Source organism: Malurus melanocephalus, unplaced genomic scaffold, assembly GCF_030028575.1.
Source record: "Malurus melanocephalus ecotype Western Australia unplaced genomic scaffold, MMel_1.1 scaffold_378, whole genome shotgun sequence".
In the NCBI taxonomy this organism is placed as follows: domain Eukaryota; kingdom Metazoa; phylum Chordata; class Aves; order Passeriformes; family Maluridae; genus Malurus; species Malurus melanocephalus.
In genome coordinates, this window is record NW_026623610.1 from 499,967 (window position 1) to 518,182 (window position 18,216).

General features: G+C 55.6%; 1 protein-coding gene across 1 annotated transcript in view; it reads right to left on the reverse strand.

The window, feature by feature from the left end:
• Positions 1–3,205: 3,205 nt before the first annotated feature.
• PMP22 (peripheral myelin protein 22) overlaps positions 3,206–18,216 on the reverse strand; it is a 17,156-nt gene continuing 2,145 nt past the window's right edge. Inside the window, exons 3-5 of the mRNA XM_057378889.1 lie at positions 18,058–18,148; positions 7,558–7,698; positions 3,206–3,771 (exon numbers count right to left, since the gene is read on the reverse strand). Of these exons, the coding sequence (XP_057234872.1) occupies positions 3,605–3,771; positions 7,558–7,698; positions 18,058–18,148 (399 nt within the window). The 3' untranslated portion in view covers positions 3,206–3,604. The remainder of the gene's footprint in view (positions 3,772–7,557; positions 7,699–18,057; positions 18,149–18,216) is intronic.

Genomic DNA, 18,216 nt, shown 5'->3' on the forward strand with positions numbered 1-18,216 from the left:
CCCCGTGTCCCCCGTGTCCCCGTGTCCCCCGTGTCCCCAGCCCCTCGCAGGGCTCGGGACGTTCTCTCGGGGTCCCGCTCCCGCAGTTCCTCCCGCAACCATGGGAGGGCGCCCGCGCTCCGCGCTCGGGCCGGACTGAGCCCATCTCCCCCCCGCGGCTCGAGCGGCACCGAGGGGAACGGGCTTGGGAAACACGGCGGAAACAGGGCAAAAGAGGCCCTGGAGMCAAAGCAATCCTGGTGGAGGGTGGCAGCCAGTAGCTCCCATCCCCACCGAGCTGTGGGACGTGTTTGCAGCCACGGTGGAGTGCTAAGGAAAAAGGATTTGSTATCATCCAACCCACCTGGTTCAGCCAAAACGAGAGTTCCACAGAATTACAGAACATCCTGAGCTGGAAGGGACCCACAGGGATCACCCAGTYCATCTCCAATCCCTGCCCAGACCCCCCAACAATCCCCCCCTGTCCATCCCTGGCAGCGCTGCCCAAACGCTCCTGGAGCTCTGGCAGCCTCGGGGCCGGGACCATTCCCTGGGGAGCCTGGGCAGTGCCAGCACCCTCTGGGCACAGAAGAACCTTTCCCTGAAATCCAGCCTAAACCTCCCCTGACCTAGCTCCATGCCAGTTTGGCAGTTTGGGGGAGAGGATGTCAACTCTGCTGCGAATCAGTGGCTGCTCCCCTTCAAACCCTTTACTAAAAGATCCAACCCCTCACCTTGTTTCTCCTTTGAAAAATAATTTTGCTACATGCACTTGCAAAACTGCATCCGTAACACAAAGCAGCTCTGCAAGCCTAAGATGTTGGCCTGAAGCGATGCCACTTGCTTGTTTACACTGTGAATGGTTCAAGAGCAGAGGCAAAACTGATGCACTCAGTGTTTTTCTGCCTTCTGAGATATTGATCCCAAGTGAGGAAGACAATCTTTAATTTCTCCACAGGAGGGAAAAACTCACCTATGGTCCAACCTGCTCCTCAGAAGGGAAATATTTATCCCTTGGCTGGGGACCAGGATGACCTCATCCCAAGGCTGCAGCTCACAGGGGCTCTGGATCTGCCATCCCCTCCTCGGCTTTGAGCTCAGCAAATGAGCACACAGGAAAATAAATATACTGTGAGGATGGGGAGACCCTGGCACAGGGTGCCCAGAGCAGCTGTGGCTGCCCCTGGATCCCTGGCAGTGCCCAAGGCCAGGCTGGACATTGGGGCTGGGAGCAGCCTGAGATACTGAAAGGTGTCCCTGCCTGGCAGGGGTGGGATGGGATGACCTTTAAGGTCCCTTCCAGAGCAAACAATTTGTGACTCTGAAACATTCCCAGCAGTAAGACCCTGACCAGGAGGCCCAGCCAAGCAAAGTGCCAGGGTGGTCCCACTGCACCCAGGCCCTGCCCTGAGTGGATGAGGGGATGGCACACAACTGCTGCTCCTTTCCCTGGGGCTGTGGCAGGGCTGAGGGCTCTGGGATGGGTCTGATGTCCATAGCTGCCCTCCAGGGATGGCCGTGCAGCAGCCATTGTGTCTCTGCCAGCACCAGTTGCTGCATTAACTCATCAGCCCGGGTGCTCAGTCACTGCACACTGAGGGAGGGGAAGCGCCAGCGACTGTGCCAGCCCTCAGGGCTGCTCRCTCTGCACAATGTGCTGGTCCCTGGCCACTGCTGCTGCCACAGCCCCGGGCCTTTGGGACTGAGAGGCTTCTGCTCTTTGTGYCGAGCAGCAGAGCCAGACAGATCCCTGGGGCAGCTGATGCTGAGCAGAACCATCCCAGGAGACTGGAAGGGATAGCTGTGGTCCTGCCAGCTGCCACCTTTGGGATGCCGGTGGTGACCTTACTGTGGTATTGCTGTACCTGCAGGGGCTTCAAGAAAGCTGGAGAAAAACTTTGGAAATGCAGTGATAGAATGAAGGGGAATGGCTTCGAACTGAGAGCATAGCTTTAAACTGGATATTGGGAAGAAATTGTTCCCTGGGAGGGTGGGCAGGCCCTGGCACAGGGTGCCCAGAGCAGCTGTGGCTGCCCCTGGATCCCTGGCAGTGCCCAAGGCCATGTTGGATGGGTTTTGGAGTAACTTGGGACAATGGGAGGTGTCCCTGCCCATGGCAGGGGTGGGACTGGATGGGCTTTAAGGCTCCTTCCAGCCCAACCCACTCCGCAATTCCATGATTCCATGGGATGGCTGTGCAAGCAGGCTGGGGGAGCAGAGTCCACCTATAACCCCCAAAAATGAAAAAAAAAGCAGAAGCACCTGAGTTACTCTGGCTTTTATTTCATTGCTTCTTAGTCCACACAGTCGGTATAAAATCAGAAAAGCAAAGCGGAAAAAAAAAAAAAAAAGTAGAACCCAAAAAAATCCCAAAATTAAACAAAAACAGCAACAGTGTCCGGAGTCCTCAGAGGCAGCCTGGGATCTGTGCTGGTGCCTGTTCCATTCATGGCCAGACTCGTTGCTGACAGAGGAATCACATCTCGCTCTGGTGCCAGAGCCCCACAGGCTCCGGGCAGAGCTGCTTCTGTTCCTCTGTACCACGGAGGGGAAAAAGGAATCTTGGTTATAAATGCTTTATTAAAAATAATAGTAAGAGCAAATCTAAGTACAAAAGCAGTTATAGCTCATTTATATTACACAAAATTATTTCTCATTTCTAGCTTGGTTGTTTACCTCAAGATCGTTAACTGAATTTCCAGTGACTAAGGTTAAATGGTTTAGCGGGGTAAGGAATGGTAAATAGATAGCACCATTTCATACATCTGGTATTGGATTTCAGGGACACACTGGGCTGGCTTCTTTCTCAGGGCAGTTTAGCTCCACAGCAAGGACAGAGCCCGTTCTGGGCTGGGAGCAGCAGTTCCCAGCGCTCGGCACACCCCAACCCCGGCACCCCGAGCRGAGGAGGATGGCCCGGGCTGGAGCACAGCTTGACCTAAGTGATTTAACAGCCCAAATTCCCAGCGGGTGTGGTGGCAAGGCAGTGGGACTTAGGCACGTAAGTCATTTAGGCACTTGCGGCAATCAAAGCCTTTGCTCCAAAATCCTTCAAACCTTTCAGAAGCGTTTCCCGGCASATCTGTGCCCTTTGGATCACAGCATATAGCAGGAGCAGGGCCCAGCCCCCGGACTCTGACCCATGCCAGCCTAAAACCAGCCAGAGCCGGGGGTTCTGACGGTCAGCGCGGGTGGGATGGGCAAGGAGAGTTCAGCTCAAAGAGGATTTTGCRTGAGAGAAAAATCACTGCGCTCTTGTTACACTGTTAGGAGTGAGAGTTCCTTAGGCACTTGCTTTAGGCTTTAAAACAGCGCATGGTCAACAAAAGCAAACAAGACTATGTACATATATGTAAAAAGTGTTATAAATAGGTTTTTTAAACCATAGATACTATATACATCTTCAATTAACAAGGAACCCTTTGAGTGTTTCCTTTGGGGGTCAGTTGGGTTTGGTTTGGATGGGAGGGTTTATTCCTTTTTTTTTTTTTTTTTTTTTTTTTTTTTTTTTTTTTTTTTTTTTTTTTTTTTTTTTTTTTCCGTTTTCTCGTCTATTCTCCCCCGCCTCCGTCTCCTCTGAGGACGTCATGAGTGCCCCTGTCACGCCAGGCCAGGTCCCGCGGCGTCACTCGCGCTTCCGTAGGATGACGTAGATGATGCCACTGGCCAGGGCCAGGGGGAAGGCCAGCCACGCCAGGATGTAGGCGAAGCCGTAGGAGGTGTTTTCCGAGGCTGGGTGCCAGTCCGTGTGCCTCACTGTGTAGATGGCAGCACCACTCATCACACACAGCCCTGAGGGAGAGCACAGGGAGTGTGTCAGTCAGCGGGGCCACGCATGGATTCCCTGCGGGAACTCAGGGTCACACCGGATAGCACCCTGCACCAGCACGGAAACAGCTTTTGTTATTGCCCCCATGGATCCTGCCTCCCAGAAAACTGGGAATCTCCTGCTCTGGGAATCTCCTGCTGTGGGCTCTGGGCTGGCTGGAGGTGAGCAGGGATGTCCCTGCCCTGCTCCCCAAGCAAAGCCAGAGGCTCTGGAGCATCACCTGGGCTAATCCCTCCCTCAAGCAGCCCCAGATCCTGAGGGATCAGGATTGCTCAGACCAATCCCACTCCCCTGGTGCCCTGTTGAAAACCCTGGCCTGAACCACCTCCCTGGGCTGCTGCAAGAGGTCACACACAGACCTGAGCTTTCAAAGCAAGAAGTCGTCCAGGTAATAAAAGCCGCAAACATAGCTGGGCCTCAGGATGCTCTGGCTGGGCAGGGTCTGTGCCTTGTGATCTCCCATCCTTCACAGCAGCAACAGGAGCTCAGCTGTAAACCCCATTCCCAGCAAACCCTGTTCCTTAAAAACCCCACTCCCTGCAAACCCTGCTGTGCCATGGCTCATCCTCTTCCCTGGCTCCTGGCACCCCACAATCAGCCAGGGCCCCGGGGGTGTCTGGCCAKGCCCAGCCCCGGTGGGCAGTGTTTAAGCTTTGTTGCAAACCCCACCATCRGGGTGGGCACCGCTCAAGCTCACACAAAGCCACCTCTATTCCTGCCCCAAACAAGCTCTTTTAGTCAATCCCAGCAGTTCTATTATACAGTCATGGGGCTGTTGTTGGAGCAGAGTTCCAAATCCCCTGCCCAGACCTCGGGACCACCTACATTTCAGCACCGTGATATTTGAGCTGTAATTCCACTTGACACTGCTCCTTTTGTTTGGGGAAAGTGCACAAGTGGGAATTGGCTTCATTAAGGCGCCGCTGGAGCAGTTTCCATTCTCCGAGCACAGGAGCCAACTCCCACTGGCCAGCCCATGCACAGAGAGCAGAGCCATTGTCTGGGGGACGGGGCACRGGCGTGTGGCCACCCAGTCACCTACAGACGGCAGATACAGCGGCGATTGTCCGCAGGGGAATGCGGCCGGGAGGCGATGGCCACAACTGCACTTGTGGGGCACCTGCCCTGCTCTGGGCCCGGAGAAGGCAGGGACAGGAAGGGAGGGCCAGCTGCAGSCAGCTGCACTGCTGCAGGCAGCCATGCATCACCCCTGTGCAGCCCGGCTGGGAGAGCACGCTCCGCTCTGGCTCTGGCAGGTCAGGAGGGCAAACACTTCCTGACATCTGCTCCCAGGGATTGTTCCAGCTGGAGCTGCYCCAGCCCTGCAGAGCAACCAGGCTGTTGCTCTGCAAGCTCCAGGGCAGCKCTCCAAGCCAGGTGTTTGCAGACAGCTGTGCGATGTGTGGCAGGCATGGCCCTCAAGGCTGAGCCCATGGGGCAGCAGCTCTGGGGTGGCTGGGATGGGAAAGAAGGGATAGAAGTGATGATGAGAGGAARAGAAGGATGGAAAAGTTGGGTCAAACCCTGAGAAACCCAAACCAACATCTCTGCCATGCTGAGCTATGAGGAATTCCCCACGGTGTGATGGACCCACCAAGGATGGCAGGAAGCCTTTGAAGGCCTTTTGATGCCCTTGATCCCCTCAGGACAAATCCAGCCAGGCTTTGGGGGTGATTCCAAGCTGTGTGAAAAGGTGTGTGGATGATCCTGCCTGGTCACTGCACCACAGACCCAAGCAGCCTCACGCTTCCCTTCTTGCCCTTCCTTACACTCCCCAGTGTCCCAGAACTGAAGCTGCAGTGGGGACCGGCCCCTGCTCCCCTCACTGGCTCCCAGGGCACCCCTGTCCTGCTGTGACCCCAACAGAGCCCAGCGCTCCTGCCCTGGCACCCRCYGGTTCAGACCCAGCCCTGCTCTTGCTCAGGCTCTGCAGAACCCTCAGCTTTTCCATGCTGCAGGAGGTGCAGGGGTGGCTCGGGCAGAGCCTTCTCGTCTTTCCCAGGAGGAGGGAGGTCCTGCCTGGCTCTGCTCAGCTGGGTCAGCCCTGTCCCTGGCAGCCCTGCAGCCGGGCCTGGTGAGGCAGGGATGAATCCTGCTCAGTCTGAAGGCCACAGGAGTTTCCTTCCTTGGCCTCAGACACCAGTGGCTTCCTACCAAAAGCTGCAAGGACACCAGACCAGGCTCAGCTCCTGTCACCAGGGCTGGCCCTACCTCCAGCTGGGATCTCCTGGCAGCGCTGGCACAGCCATGTCCTCTTTCCTACCAAAAACCCTGAAATTTAGGGTCACAAAGATCAAAAATGTCCTGAGCCCCCTCTTCCACTGCTGGCCAGGGACAACAGCAAGGATGGTCAGTAGTGCCCACCTCTGCATGGTCCACGTGGTTCCAGACCTCTGCCTACAGGTCACCCTGGCCATAGAGAAGCTTGATGGGATGAGGACACACTTTTTCTGTCCTTCACACCGACTGGGCATGGCTTTAACCCACAGCTCAAGCTCAACAAGGACTGTGTGTCTGTGGCCKGACCCTGATCCCCTCAGGATGCCCAGCATGGCCCGAACAGGGCTACAATCCCCTTTTCTCCTCCTCTGCCAGCCAGGATTGAGCAGCAATCACTCAGCACAGAGAAGCCTTCTGCTCCCAGCTCTATCAGAGAAGCTCTCAGCAGGTCATTGCATTATTAATGCCCATTTCCCCTCCTTGGCTCCACAGCCCTCAGGGGTTCCCATACAATTCCTTTTCCAGAGATGGAGAATTGATCTGAACTCCCCACCTGCACTGCAGCCAAGCAGAGCCACTTATCATGGATTAATGCCAATAAAGTTTAGGTCTGGACTTCTCCAGGGCTTGGGAAGACCAGCTGCTTACAGGATGCCCAGAAACTTTGTTCCACTGATAAAGTRGCAGGACACCCACCTCGGGTGGCTTCTAGTTTAAGATCTAAAGCTCTAGGAAAGAATCAATCTCCTTCCTGGACACTCTGTCCTAACGCAGYCAGGACCTAGAAGAACAATTCCATTTTTTTGCCTAAACACGTGAAAATCCTCTCCACTGGTTTCATACRTGTAAACATAAACAGTGGCTTTACAGCACCAATATCTGGGGAACTGCAATGAAGGACATGAACTGTGGCTGCTTTCCAGCACTGAGTTCTTTAAGAGTTAAAAATAGCAGCTGACAGTCCAAGCCAGAGCTCACCCTGCAGCTCCAGGGCTCTGTGCTGGTGGGGAAAGCACCAGGCCCCCTCATTGCAAGTTTATAAATAATCACTGAGTCCTCTTTTGCCAAAACAGGATCATCAGGAGTTCCCCCACCCCACCAGCAGCTGTGGAAGCCTCACCCAGCCTGGTGCAGGTGGGCCCCGGAGCCAGCACAGCCACCCTGGGCACCCAACATCCCACCCYGAGCCAGGGSAACAGGCACAGCTCTGGTTCCAGCAGCCCCTGTGACSTGCCTGCCCCCAGCTCTGTCCCCAGCTCTGTCCCCAGCTCTGCCCCTGCCCCTCCAGAGCCCCCCAGCCTGGGGCAGGAGCACTCCTGCACCTTCCCTGTGCAAGGGAGAGGAGCCTGGATGCMCAATGGAGACAGTCAGATCCCATCCTGGGTGGGTGAGGCCTCACCACCCCCAAATTATCCATCCTSCCCTCCCTTCAGGGAGCCAGGCTGGCAGCTCCACAGCCCTTGTGAGCTGCCCCAGGAGCTGCTCATTGGCACCCCTGCCCTGGCTGGCAGCCCTCAGCCCCCACTCACCGGCGAGGATCTGGAACACTCCGGTGATGTAGAACCTGCCGCCCTTGGTGAGCGTGAAGAGCTGGCAGAAGAACAGGAACAGGGACAGGACGCTGAAGATGACRGAGAGGATCATCATGGCTTGGACAGACTGCAGCCATTCTGGGGACAGAMAGACAGACAGACACCTCAGTGTGGGCACCACGGAGCCCCTGCTGTGCCCAYGGCCATGGCACCAGCCCTGGGCCACCACCCCACCCTGGMCCCCACAGGCTTTGGGAGCAGCTGGGGAACACATTCAGTGCTGCTGCTGTCCCCAGCACGGGCACGGTGCTCCGGGAACCCAGGGGCTGTGTGGGTGCCCTGTGCAGGAGCAGCTGCTGGGATCAAACACAAACAGGCTGGCCCTKCCTCGGGAGCGTTTACCATGGAACAGGGCAGAGACATCAACCCCAGCCTGCAAAAGCCAGAGCGAGCCTCTCCCCCAGCCCCGGGGCAGCCCTGGCCGTTCAGCTGTGCTGCAAACACCGCAGCCATGTGCAATGAACCCCGGCACACCGCGCTGGCCGAGCTTCGTGGGCAAAGAAATACACAGGGAACAAAAACACCCTCTGCCCCCGTGGAGCTGAACCTTTTGGAAGAGCCTTCCCCAGCTGCCAAGCGCAGCTGCATCCCAGAGCAGAGCAGTTAAACCAGTCCCTGTGTGAGTCACTGTTCAGCTATTTCCAGGCTTAGTGGGTGTGTAACTCCCCACGTAAAAAAAAATATAAATAAACAAGCAAAATGCAGCTCCATGCCATGAGCTGCCACAGCTTGACAGCAAGAGGCAGTGCTCACAAATACGTCTGCCTTCCCCTTTCCTTATAAAGTTTGAAAGYAAAATGTGGATTTGCAGCTTCCTTRAGAGRTTTTTGAGGAAGCAACACCGATTAATTCACCATGAAAGGCAGACAGGACTCAGTACAGGTAAACTGAGGCACAGACCACCCAGTGAGAGGCAGAATGATCATGGATAGGGCYGGGTCCTCAGATGGGATTAGGCAGCAATGAAACCTCAGACTCAGTCCCACGTTCCTGCCACAGTTTTACTCCCACCAGTTTCAGTCCCCTGCCTGCAAGAATCAACTTCCTGCAGCAAATGGCTGAAACTGAGAAAAACTTCCAAATAAAGCTGCCCTTCAGCTCAGCCACCTCCAACCTTGGAGCAGCAAAYGAGGCCATTGGGACTGTCCAGGGCACATCTGCCCCAGAGAAGTGACACAGTTCCCCTCAAATCCCTGCGATTCCTCCTGCACTCGGGGAGGGCAGAGCGGGATTTGAAGGGAGAATGAGGCCCAGCCTCCAGCTGGGATGGCAGTGATGATCCAGGAGCACTCCCAGCAAATTCCTGCCTGCAGGGAACACCCTGTGCCCTCAGTCATGGCTTCGCTCTGACTCTGCAGCAGGATTTCTACCTATCTTTGCCTCTGGATGTTGGGGCGATGGAGCACACACAGCCCCTGCTGCCAGAGTTCTGGAACCACCCCGAGCAGCCTCTGCCCTCAGAGCCAGCCCGCTCCTTCCCCTCCTGGCCACGCTTCCCATCCAAAACTGCCCCCAGCACTAACGAGTGCTGCCCTTCCCTCGCCCCAGTGCACCCAGCTCTCTGCACCAGTTGCTGCCATTCCTTAGGGAGGAGCAGCCACTGCTGCTTCCAGGAAATCCCAGTGTGGATTTCACAGTGATGTACACACAAAATGTCCAGTGTATTTCCCCTGCCTCAGGCAGCCAGGCAGGGAAACCCTCCTACCTCACCCCACCCACCCCTTCAGCTCTGGCCATGATCCACCAGYGGGAAACAGGGCATGAGGCAGCTCCAGCACCACCAAAATCATTGTAAATCCTTGCTCAGATCATACCAGAGAAATGGTTGGAGGATGTGCAGTTGCTGAACTGCATCTCCCCCCGTTCCTCAGCCCAGGCAGGGCTCCCATCGCAGATCTGGGAAGCTGAGCTTTCCTCTCACCCCTTCCCAAGCCCTGAAGCCGTGCCCAGCTCTGTGCACCAGCTGAGCCAAAGCCCAGCCCTGCAGTTTCACGCAGGACCCAGAGAGCCAAGTCTTTTGTGACTGCAAAGGCCCCGGGATGCGGCCCGAGAGGAGCCCTTTCTGCAGGGAGGTGGATGCTCCCAGGGCCGGTTATTTTAGGAGAAGCTGTCTAGACAGAAAGCTGAGCTGAGCTGAGCTGCCCTTTAATTGCATCCGCCTCCCCTGCCTGGTTTTTGGTTCTGAATGCAAATGATTTACAGGGGCTTTGCAAAATCCCATTGTCATAAAGAGCCGTGTCAGAGGCAGAGAAAGGCAGCGCTGAGGGGGGAGCCCGCCGTGGCCGCAGGGTTTCGGCAGCCAGCCTGGGAGCAGGGAATTCAGGAGATGATCCCACAGACCAGAGCCCTGAGCCCGCTCWCATCCAGCCCTTCGCTGACTTTTGCTGGCCTCCTTTGTGAAAACAAAGGGCAGGATCCCAGCCCAGGACTCAGAGACCTGCAGCAGCGAGTTCCAGAACTCCATTAATGCCCAGCCAGCTGCCCACAGACCCTGGYTGTAATGGGACAGCTAATGGCCTTTATTACATTTCAAACCACCCCCACAGCTGCAGATGGGGTTTCTACCTCCTCAGCCCACATGCCTTTAACCCCTTTGCTGTTAGTGTGTGTCCAGYCTGCAGGATTTCAAAAACCCAGCGAGTTTCCCGGAGGGTGGCTGGCCCGGAGCTGCAGCCTGGGCTGTCAGCACTGTTTACTGCCAGGCTGTTATTTGTGGTTTCCCCTGGGCAGCGAGCTGGTTATTCCATTTTCCCCCTGCATCTCTTCAGCTCTGTGTTTATATCTTTGTTCTTCAGGAGGAAGAAGGAAAGGAAGCAGCGTGGAAAGGACAGATAACACGGTGCACACYGCTTCCGGAGATGACCCGGCGGGAGCGGGCTTAGAGTCCTCTCAAGCACCACAGACAAAGCAAGAAGTTTTTGCAAAGCAAATTTGAATTTCCCCTTAAGTTCTGCAAGCCCTGATATGCTCACAGCACTACTTACAACAGCAGGGAAAAGATCTCAGCCATGGGACGATGAAGACTTCGTTTCACTGCTCTAAAATCCAGCATGAAAGAGAGAAACCCAGAGCAGAAATAGGAACCCAGAGCAGAAATTGGAGTTGAATCTCCCAGAAAGACAGCAGCCACCCCAACCCTGCTTGCATGGAGGTGGAGGTTTTAAGCCCGCAGGACCAATAGGGCAGGGAAAAACGTGCCCTTGGCCAGGAGCAGAGAACAGACATTGCCTCCTCGGGGTTTAATTCACAGCTGCCACACCCTCTTTGTGCACTTGGAACAAAGTGCACGCTGAAGACACTTATTGGAGCACTCAGCTTATCCACTGCTGTAAGACATCCCTAAATTGCTGCTGTGCATTAAAAACCCCGGAGTGCTGCAATCTGCAGCTGATGGGAACGTTCTGCAGATGGAGTTCTCCCTTTGCCAAGTGTGTACACTCTGTACATTTAAAAACCAACCACTTCTGGGGAAGAAAACATCCATTAAAGAGGTGACTGTAGCATATAATACAGACAAAGCTGGAGGAGGGGACATTCGTGACCAAAACCTGCTGCTGCCATGAAGAGCCATGTTTTCTGACCAGGGCTTTTCCAGAGTTTTTTCTCAGGTGTCAAGGCCTGCCCAAGAAGCTGAGCCCAGCTCACATCCTCACCTCTGAGGTGGCCAGGTCACACCAAAGTGCTGGGACTTGCAGTGGTTCTGATATTCAAACACCCCAAAGAGGGCTGAAAAGGGGTGGAGATGCAGAAATATCATCTCAGTTGCAGCACTCTCTGGGACTGCACTTCTGCCAGAGGCCCCTCGGCAGCTGCCAGGGTCAGGAAAGCTCAGGGGTCTGTGGTGCTRCTCTGCATAGCCCAGCTCGCCCCAGGGCCCCTGGCAGCCCCAGGGGACAGGGAACACCTCTCCTGGTGGGGACAGCATCCTCACAGCGTGTTCAGCTGAGCCACCACGCTGTCCCAGGGAAACCCAGCTCCACTGCAGCTTTCTCCCGCTGTGGCCCAGCCCTCCCACCAGCACCAGTCAGATATTCCCCGGCTGGAGCTGCTCAAACCACGAGAAGCAGGTTCTGCACCCAACAGCTGCTCATTCCCAATCCTCCTGTGTCCACCCCCTAGGAAGGACCACAGGGTACTGGATCGAGGTATTCCTGCCAATCCCACCAGGAAAGGGGGATTTCGAAGAGCTCCCAAGGTGTCTGTGAGAGATGGGGATGAGCAGGAAGGAAACCCTGGGGCTGCAGGGAGGCAGTGACTGAATGCCCTGCCCAAGAGCCCCTGCTCCTCTTCTGCAGCTCCTTCAGATGGAGATGAGCCCCTCAAACCCCAATCTTCTCTTTTCCTCTGGGCTCATCTCTCTTGCCTTCTCCTTGAAGGTCCATCCAAGAGGTCCATGAGGCCAGGACATCCAGGGCTCTCCAGAGCTGCCACACTCCATCAGAGCTCACATCCCACACAGGCCGCTCCTGATGCAGCTGAGGCAGCAGAAAGCTGCTGGCACCATGAAAAACTCCTTCCAACAGCTCCACAAAGCCCAGGGCATCTCCTTCCCCAGACCTTTGGTGTGGTGGCTCTGACCTCCTCCTGGCCTCTGAAGAGGTGGCAGATCCATCATTCCATGGCCAGATCCTCCCAAGGACTCCATCCCCAGCCCCTGGGGGTTCCAGTCCAGGCACAGAGCAGCAGTGGGAGCAGTGGTGCCCTGGYCCACAGCCCTGGTCCAGGGTCACTCTGGGCCCACAGGGACATCCAAAAGCCTCAGCAAGGCCAAAAGAAGRTGAAGGGTTTTCCAGCACCACACTCTGCAAGGGGCTTCCCCACCCTTTCTTCTGCTTTGACAGTTTGCCCACTTTGCCTTCTTCCTCCCACTCCTCTATGGGCCAGAGCACAAATATGGCAGGGAAGGTTGTCTGACCCCACCTTTCACAGAAAAAATGGGGGCCAAAGACATCTGTAGCAGCTGAGAAAAAAAAACAGCAGCAGTTCCTGACCTCTCTTTATCAGATRCTATTTTTAAGAAGAACCAGCAATGTTTAAAAAAATGGTTTTAAGCAGAGGAAATCCCTTTCCTACTGAAGGCAACAAAGTTACGGGACAAACTGATCTGAAATAGAAAATATTCTCTTGGAATAGGAGATTTTTAGATGTTAAGGACAAATTCTTTACTCAGAGGGTGGTAAGGCCCTGGCACAGGGTGTTCAGAGCAGCTGTGGCTGCCCCTGGATCCCTGGCAGTGCCCAAGGCCAGGATGGACACTGGAGCTGGGAGCAGCCTGGGACAGTGGGAGGTGTCCCTGCCATGGCAAGGGTGGCACTGGCTGGGATTTAAGGTTTTTTTCCAACCCAAACCATTCTGGGACCCCATGAATGCCCCTCAGCTGATTTCAGAACACCAAGGGRTAAGTTACAGCCCCCAGATCCAGCAGAGAGGGTCTAATCCTGCCCAAGTMAAGCCAGTGTCACCCACTGTTAATRACATTAATGACAAAGTGGGTATCCTGGACCAATTAAAAGCTGCCTCTTTGTTACTCTGATGTCAGCTGCAAAGAGCCTGAAAGACCAGAGATGTCCCCATATCCAGGTGTCTGTATATGGGGCCCATCAGCTGGATGGGACGGGGATGGAACCTCAAGTATAAAGGCTATGCCTTATCTCACAAATGAGTTATCTGGTATTTCCTGCAGGGATTCCCTCTGGCAGGTCCACATCCCAGAACAARGCTCATTTCTCACCAGTTTGCAGCAGCAGTTCTGTGCCTGCAGACAGCCCCACACACAGCACGAGGCCACACAGTCACTTCAGCCTCCAATAAAAAGCTGAAATCATTGTTTAAATCTTTGGATCAATACATCTTTGAACTCCCAGCTTTCTGGAGTGACTGTTTTCTCATCTCCACCTCACCCTCCTGTGCTAGGAAGTGCCCCCTCACCTGCAACACCTTCTTCAAGCCCTGATGCTGTTGGTGTACTCTAAGACTTYCCAGTGAGCTGAAGGGGAATTTCTCCCCATCTCCTTTTGCTGAGATACTTTGCACTCACTGTCAATAATGGAATTAGACATGGAGAAATAATCTCCCTCAGCTCGAGGCTCCTATGACAATGAATAGCCTTCATTTTCAGTCACAAAGAAGATTGCAGCAAGCTAAAGGCACCTCCAGCTCTCCATCCCACCTTCCCCAAGGCATGTGATGTGAATCCAGCATTGCTGGAAGAAAGAGCTGGAAAAAATAAAGGCAGCAAAGCCACTCTGGAGGAGCTGACAGACGAGAAGCAATGGGGTCAGATGTCTCTGGATTTTTAGAGGGGAGATGCAGCAGCACAATTCCTGCTGGGAGCAGTRGATGGCTCTGGGTACAGATGTTTCTGTCATGTTCCAGGGAGGAGCAGCTTTCCCACCTGCTCCAGCCCCAGGAAAATGCATTTCAAGCACCAGCAGTGCTGCTTAGGGATGCACCCAGAGGCTCTGGAAGAGCTGGTGCCCAGAGGAGCTGGGCAGTGCCAGCCCCAGCAATGGGAGGGCCATCCCTGCCTGCCCAGGGGTCAGGGCAGACCCCTGCTCCAGGCAACCACCTGGCYTTGGCTTGTGGCCATCACAGCATCAGGGCCCCGGGCACTCAGTGAGCATGGATTGGCATTTCCTGAGGTTCTGGAGTTTCTTTTCCCTTTTAAGAAGCCCCAAACCGCCTGTGAACGAGCCAGGCAGGGGAAAGCCACAGAGCAGCACCAGGAGAAACTGTGAGAAGACGCCAGGAGAAATGTCTGCTGCCATTACAGATGGATGGGGGATCTCCATAGATGGCCCCAGGCCCTCCCTGCTTTCAATACTCCCACCACAACCAGCAGTAGAACGTAGCAGAAAAAAGCCTCCTTGCCTGCATAAAAAATTCAGTTGCGGAAAGAAAATGCCATTTTTGGAGGAAAAACTATTCCTGTCTGGAAATTCGGGATGGAATCTCCTTGGGAGCACTTGCTGGGCCCGGCCACGTGCCCTGAGCCGGCAGCGAGGTCGCACAGCCAGGGCTGGCACATGGCCCTGCCGACCCACAATCCTGGGATTCAGAGCTGAATTCCTGAGATAAGTCTTTTCCAGGAATGTCTGACARCGCAAACGAAGCAAAGATTGCAACATTTTTTTCATAGTTCTCGGCCTCTTGAAGAAAAAAAAGCATTATCTAACAGCAAATGCAAAAATCAAAGCAACAAGCAGGCAGTTGTCCACGGAGAAGGAGTGGGAATGTGCCCTGGGCTCCCTCCCTGCGCTGCTCCTGCGGGATGGCYCAGCCCTTGCATGCACCGAGGGCTCCAGCCCTGCCAGGAGCAGTTGGGGTGGTGGGAGCTCCATCTCCACCGAGGGGCCAAGTCCAGCCCCTACCCAAGGTCTGTTGATGTCCYGGGAATCCTTGCTCAGGCAGTGAGCACCCAGCCCTGGGGCTGTTTGGCTGCCTGGTCCTTCCCCATGGGACAATCTGTAGGGTGAGGAGCACAGCCCAAAACTTGCCTCCGTGTGAAACAAAAGCAAATGCTCCTGGCACCTGGTTTTAGAAGTTCAGCTTCTCAATGGGCATCCACTCAGAGGTCCCTATGTGACAGGACAGGGGAGGCTCAGCTGGGACCAAGGGCCATCAGGGCACCCCCCAGAGACCCCATCCATGATGAACACAGGTGATCCAGCACCATCTGATTCCCWAATTCCACTTACTGAGTCCCATTGCTTTTTGAAAAGAGAAGAAGGAATAATCACGCTCCAGAGGCCACTGCGATGGCCAGAGCAAAAACTGCTTCAGTGTAAAGACTGAAAGTTCTGCCAAAATTCCCAAGGAAAATTCCTTGCTCTTAGCCCAGAGCACTTTAGCATTCAAGGATTAACCTTGAGTTAGTACCATCTAGGTTACAACCTTGGTTCAGTAGCATCCTTGGCACAGGGAAATGAATTTTTATGGCTGTCTRGAGCCCATAACACAGCCTCGCTTCYGAGGGCTGTARCCGAGGCTGGCTTGTGGGATTTGTATGAGATTGTTCCTAATTTATAACATAAGCATATTCCCAGGAAAGGAGGATGAAGATGAGGCAGGAGACAAGTGTGAGYCTTGGAGGTGGTTCTGCTACAGCAGCCTGGCCCCATGACCTCACTAGTGCTGCAAAGAGTGGYCAACAGCAGCTCCCTGCCAGCAGTGACAAGGGAGGGAGGGGAGCAGCAGGGCCCACTGCAAAGGAGACCCTGTGGCATTTTTGTTCTGTTCTTACAGACCTTAAAAGCCTTGCACAAGCCCAGGAAATATCCTTTGAAYCTGTGTTCCTACAGCAGTGGTGGGCTCTGAATCCTGCATCCAGGGTCCCACAGGATGAAGACAGGTCCTCAGCTCCCACCCCTGCCACAGGGTGGGTGGGGCACAAGCTTCTGTCCAAGCAAAACCCCTWCTCCTGATGTCAGAGCAGAGCCTTTGGATTAGTGAGAGCTCTCAGAGACCTGTCTGAGCCTTGAGCACAACGAACTTCTACTCAAAAAGCAGCTCACTGGGGCATTTAATCCTGGAATCCCAGAATGGTTTGGGTTGGAAGGGACCTTAAGGATCATCTCGTTCCACCCCACGTGCTATGGGCAGGGACTCCTTCCACCACATCAGGGCTATCAACCCAACTCAGCTGCTTGACAGCATTTTCAGCAGGGTCACCTTGACTACAGCCCCTTTAACCATAAACCCTGAACATTGGAAAGGCTCCAGCAGCTCTGAGCAGRGCAATGGACACTCCCAACACACGGCAGGACTGGCCGGTGTGCAGGAAAACACCCAGCCACAGTTGGGACAGGCCCCCTCAGCACTGACAGCCCCAACAGAGCATCCTGGAAACAGCCAGAAAAAGCGCTGCAGGTTTGAAAAGCGAAAGATTTAGGGAGGCTTTAGAGCCCTCGGCTCTGGCACTCCTGGGAGCAATCGCTGCCTTTCATTGCAAAGCAGGGGCTCAGCACATTCGCAGCTCGCATGACTGGCCCTGAAGCGSGGCTGCCTACTCTGCATCTGCCGGCCCTGGCCAACTGCTGATGAGGGCCGGGGCTCCAGAAGGCTCCTCGGCCGGGATGGGATCCAGCCGCTTCCCGGACACCACCAGGCGTCAGCAGAGACCAGCGCTGGAGCGCCGCTGCCAGCGAAAGCAGAGCCCGACACACGCAGGGACACACCGGGGGCGGCAAGGGACGGAGCATCGCCATCACCTCCCCACGGGGGGAAACTCGASTGCTTTGCTCCCAAAGGCTGAGGATCCCCATCGGAAAAACAAAAACCCTCTCACCCTCTCCCTTCACCGAGGGACCCTCTGGAAGCATTTAACGCTCTCGGTGTGACTGTCCCCYCTCACCAGAGCTCGTGGTCTCGGTTTGCTGCTCCCCAGGCCCGCACAGCGTTTCCGGCACAGCGTGACTGTGTCCCAGTGACAGCGGGGTGACTCACAGCTGCTTTCACTGGCACTCACACTGTGACTATCTATTTCCACAGGAAAGCAAAAACCTGGCTAACAAAACAAATGCTGGCCACAGCACCACTGGCATTAGCTCTGTCTTCCAGGGAAACTGAGGCACTGGCTTGCCCAGCTCTCTGAACAYGGATTTTGTGTTCCTGGGGCCACTGGTCATCCTGGAAACTGTGTGTCACAGTGTCTCAGCACGCCCCMCTCCCCTGCTGGCCTCAGCAAACAGCCCAGGGGTGATGACACCCCGTGTGACACCGGCCTTCACCCAGCTGGGTGCCAAGGGCTGCTGAGCCCCGCCATGTGTGCAGGTGCYGCGGGATGAAGGGCCCGAAACCGGGCACATCCTCACAGCGACCCCCAGGGCCAGCGCTCTGCCCGAAATCCCAGCCCGTCCCAGCAGCAAAAGGTGGGACAGATTTCCAGGGAGGGGACGGGTGTCCTCTGGAGACAGTGTCCTCAGGGCTCTGTGTGCACCTTCCAAACCCTTCACCAGCAGAGAGGGAGGTGAGCCCAGAACAGCCCCTGAGCTCCCCGCGGGGTGACAGCCCCAGCCACCCTGCTCCAGGGACCTCCTCGAGTTTGTACAGCCAAGTGGGAAAAGGGGCCAAGACCCCCTAAAAGGGCTCCAGCTGTCCCTCCCTGTACACCTGAGTGTGCCACCCTGCCCTGGTGCTGCCAGGAGCTTTCCCTCCGCCCAGGGCAGCCGAGCAGAGCGATGGACAGTGGGTCTGGACTGAGGGGGGTGCGGGCAGTCCCCCGGTGTTGGGCCAGCCCTGTGGGGACACAGCAGGACCCAGCAGAGCCCTGCTCCGACAGAGCAGAGGCAGGGGCATGGGGTGGGGTGGGAGGGAGAAGCTCCGGGGATGAAGGAAAATCCAAGACGAAGTCACAAATAACCCGCACAGACAAATCCCCCCGATTCCATCGGTCCCCGGAGGGAAACAGAAGCGGCCCCGAGCCCGGGGAGCACTCACCGTTGGAGGAGGATGCCAGGCACTGGAAGACGGCGCCGGAGGTGCAGTTCTGCCACAGGTCCGCCATGTGCCCGCCGTTCACCAGCCATTGCTGCGGGACAGACACGGTCAGTGAGGAGGGGCCGGGGAGGAGCAGCCACCCGTGTCCGTGTCCCCCCA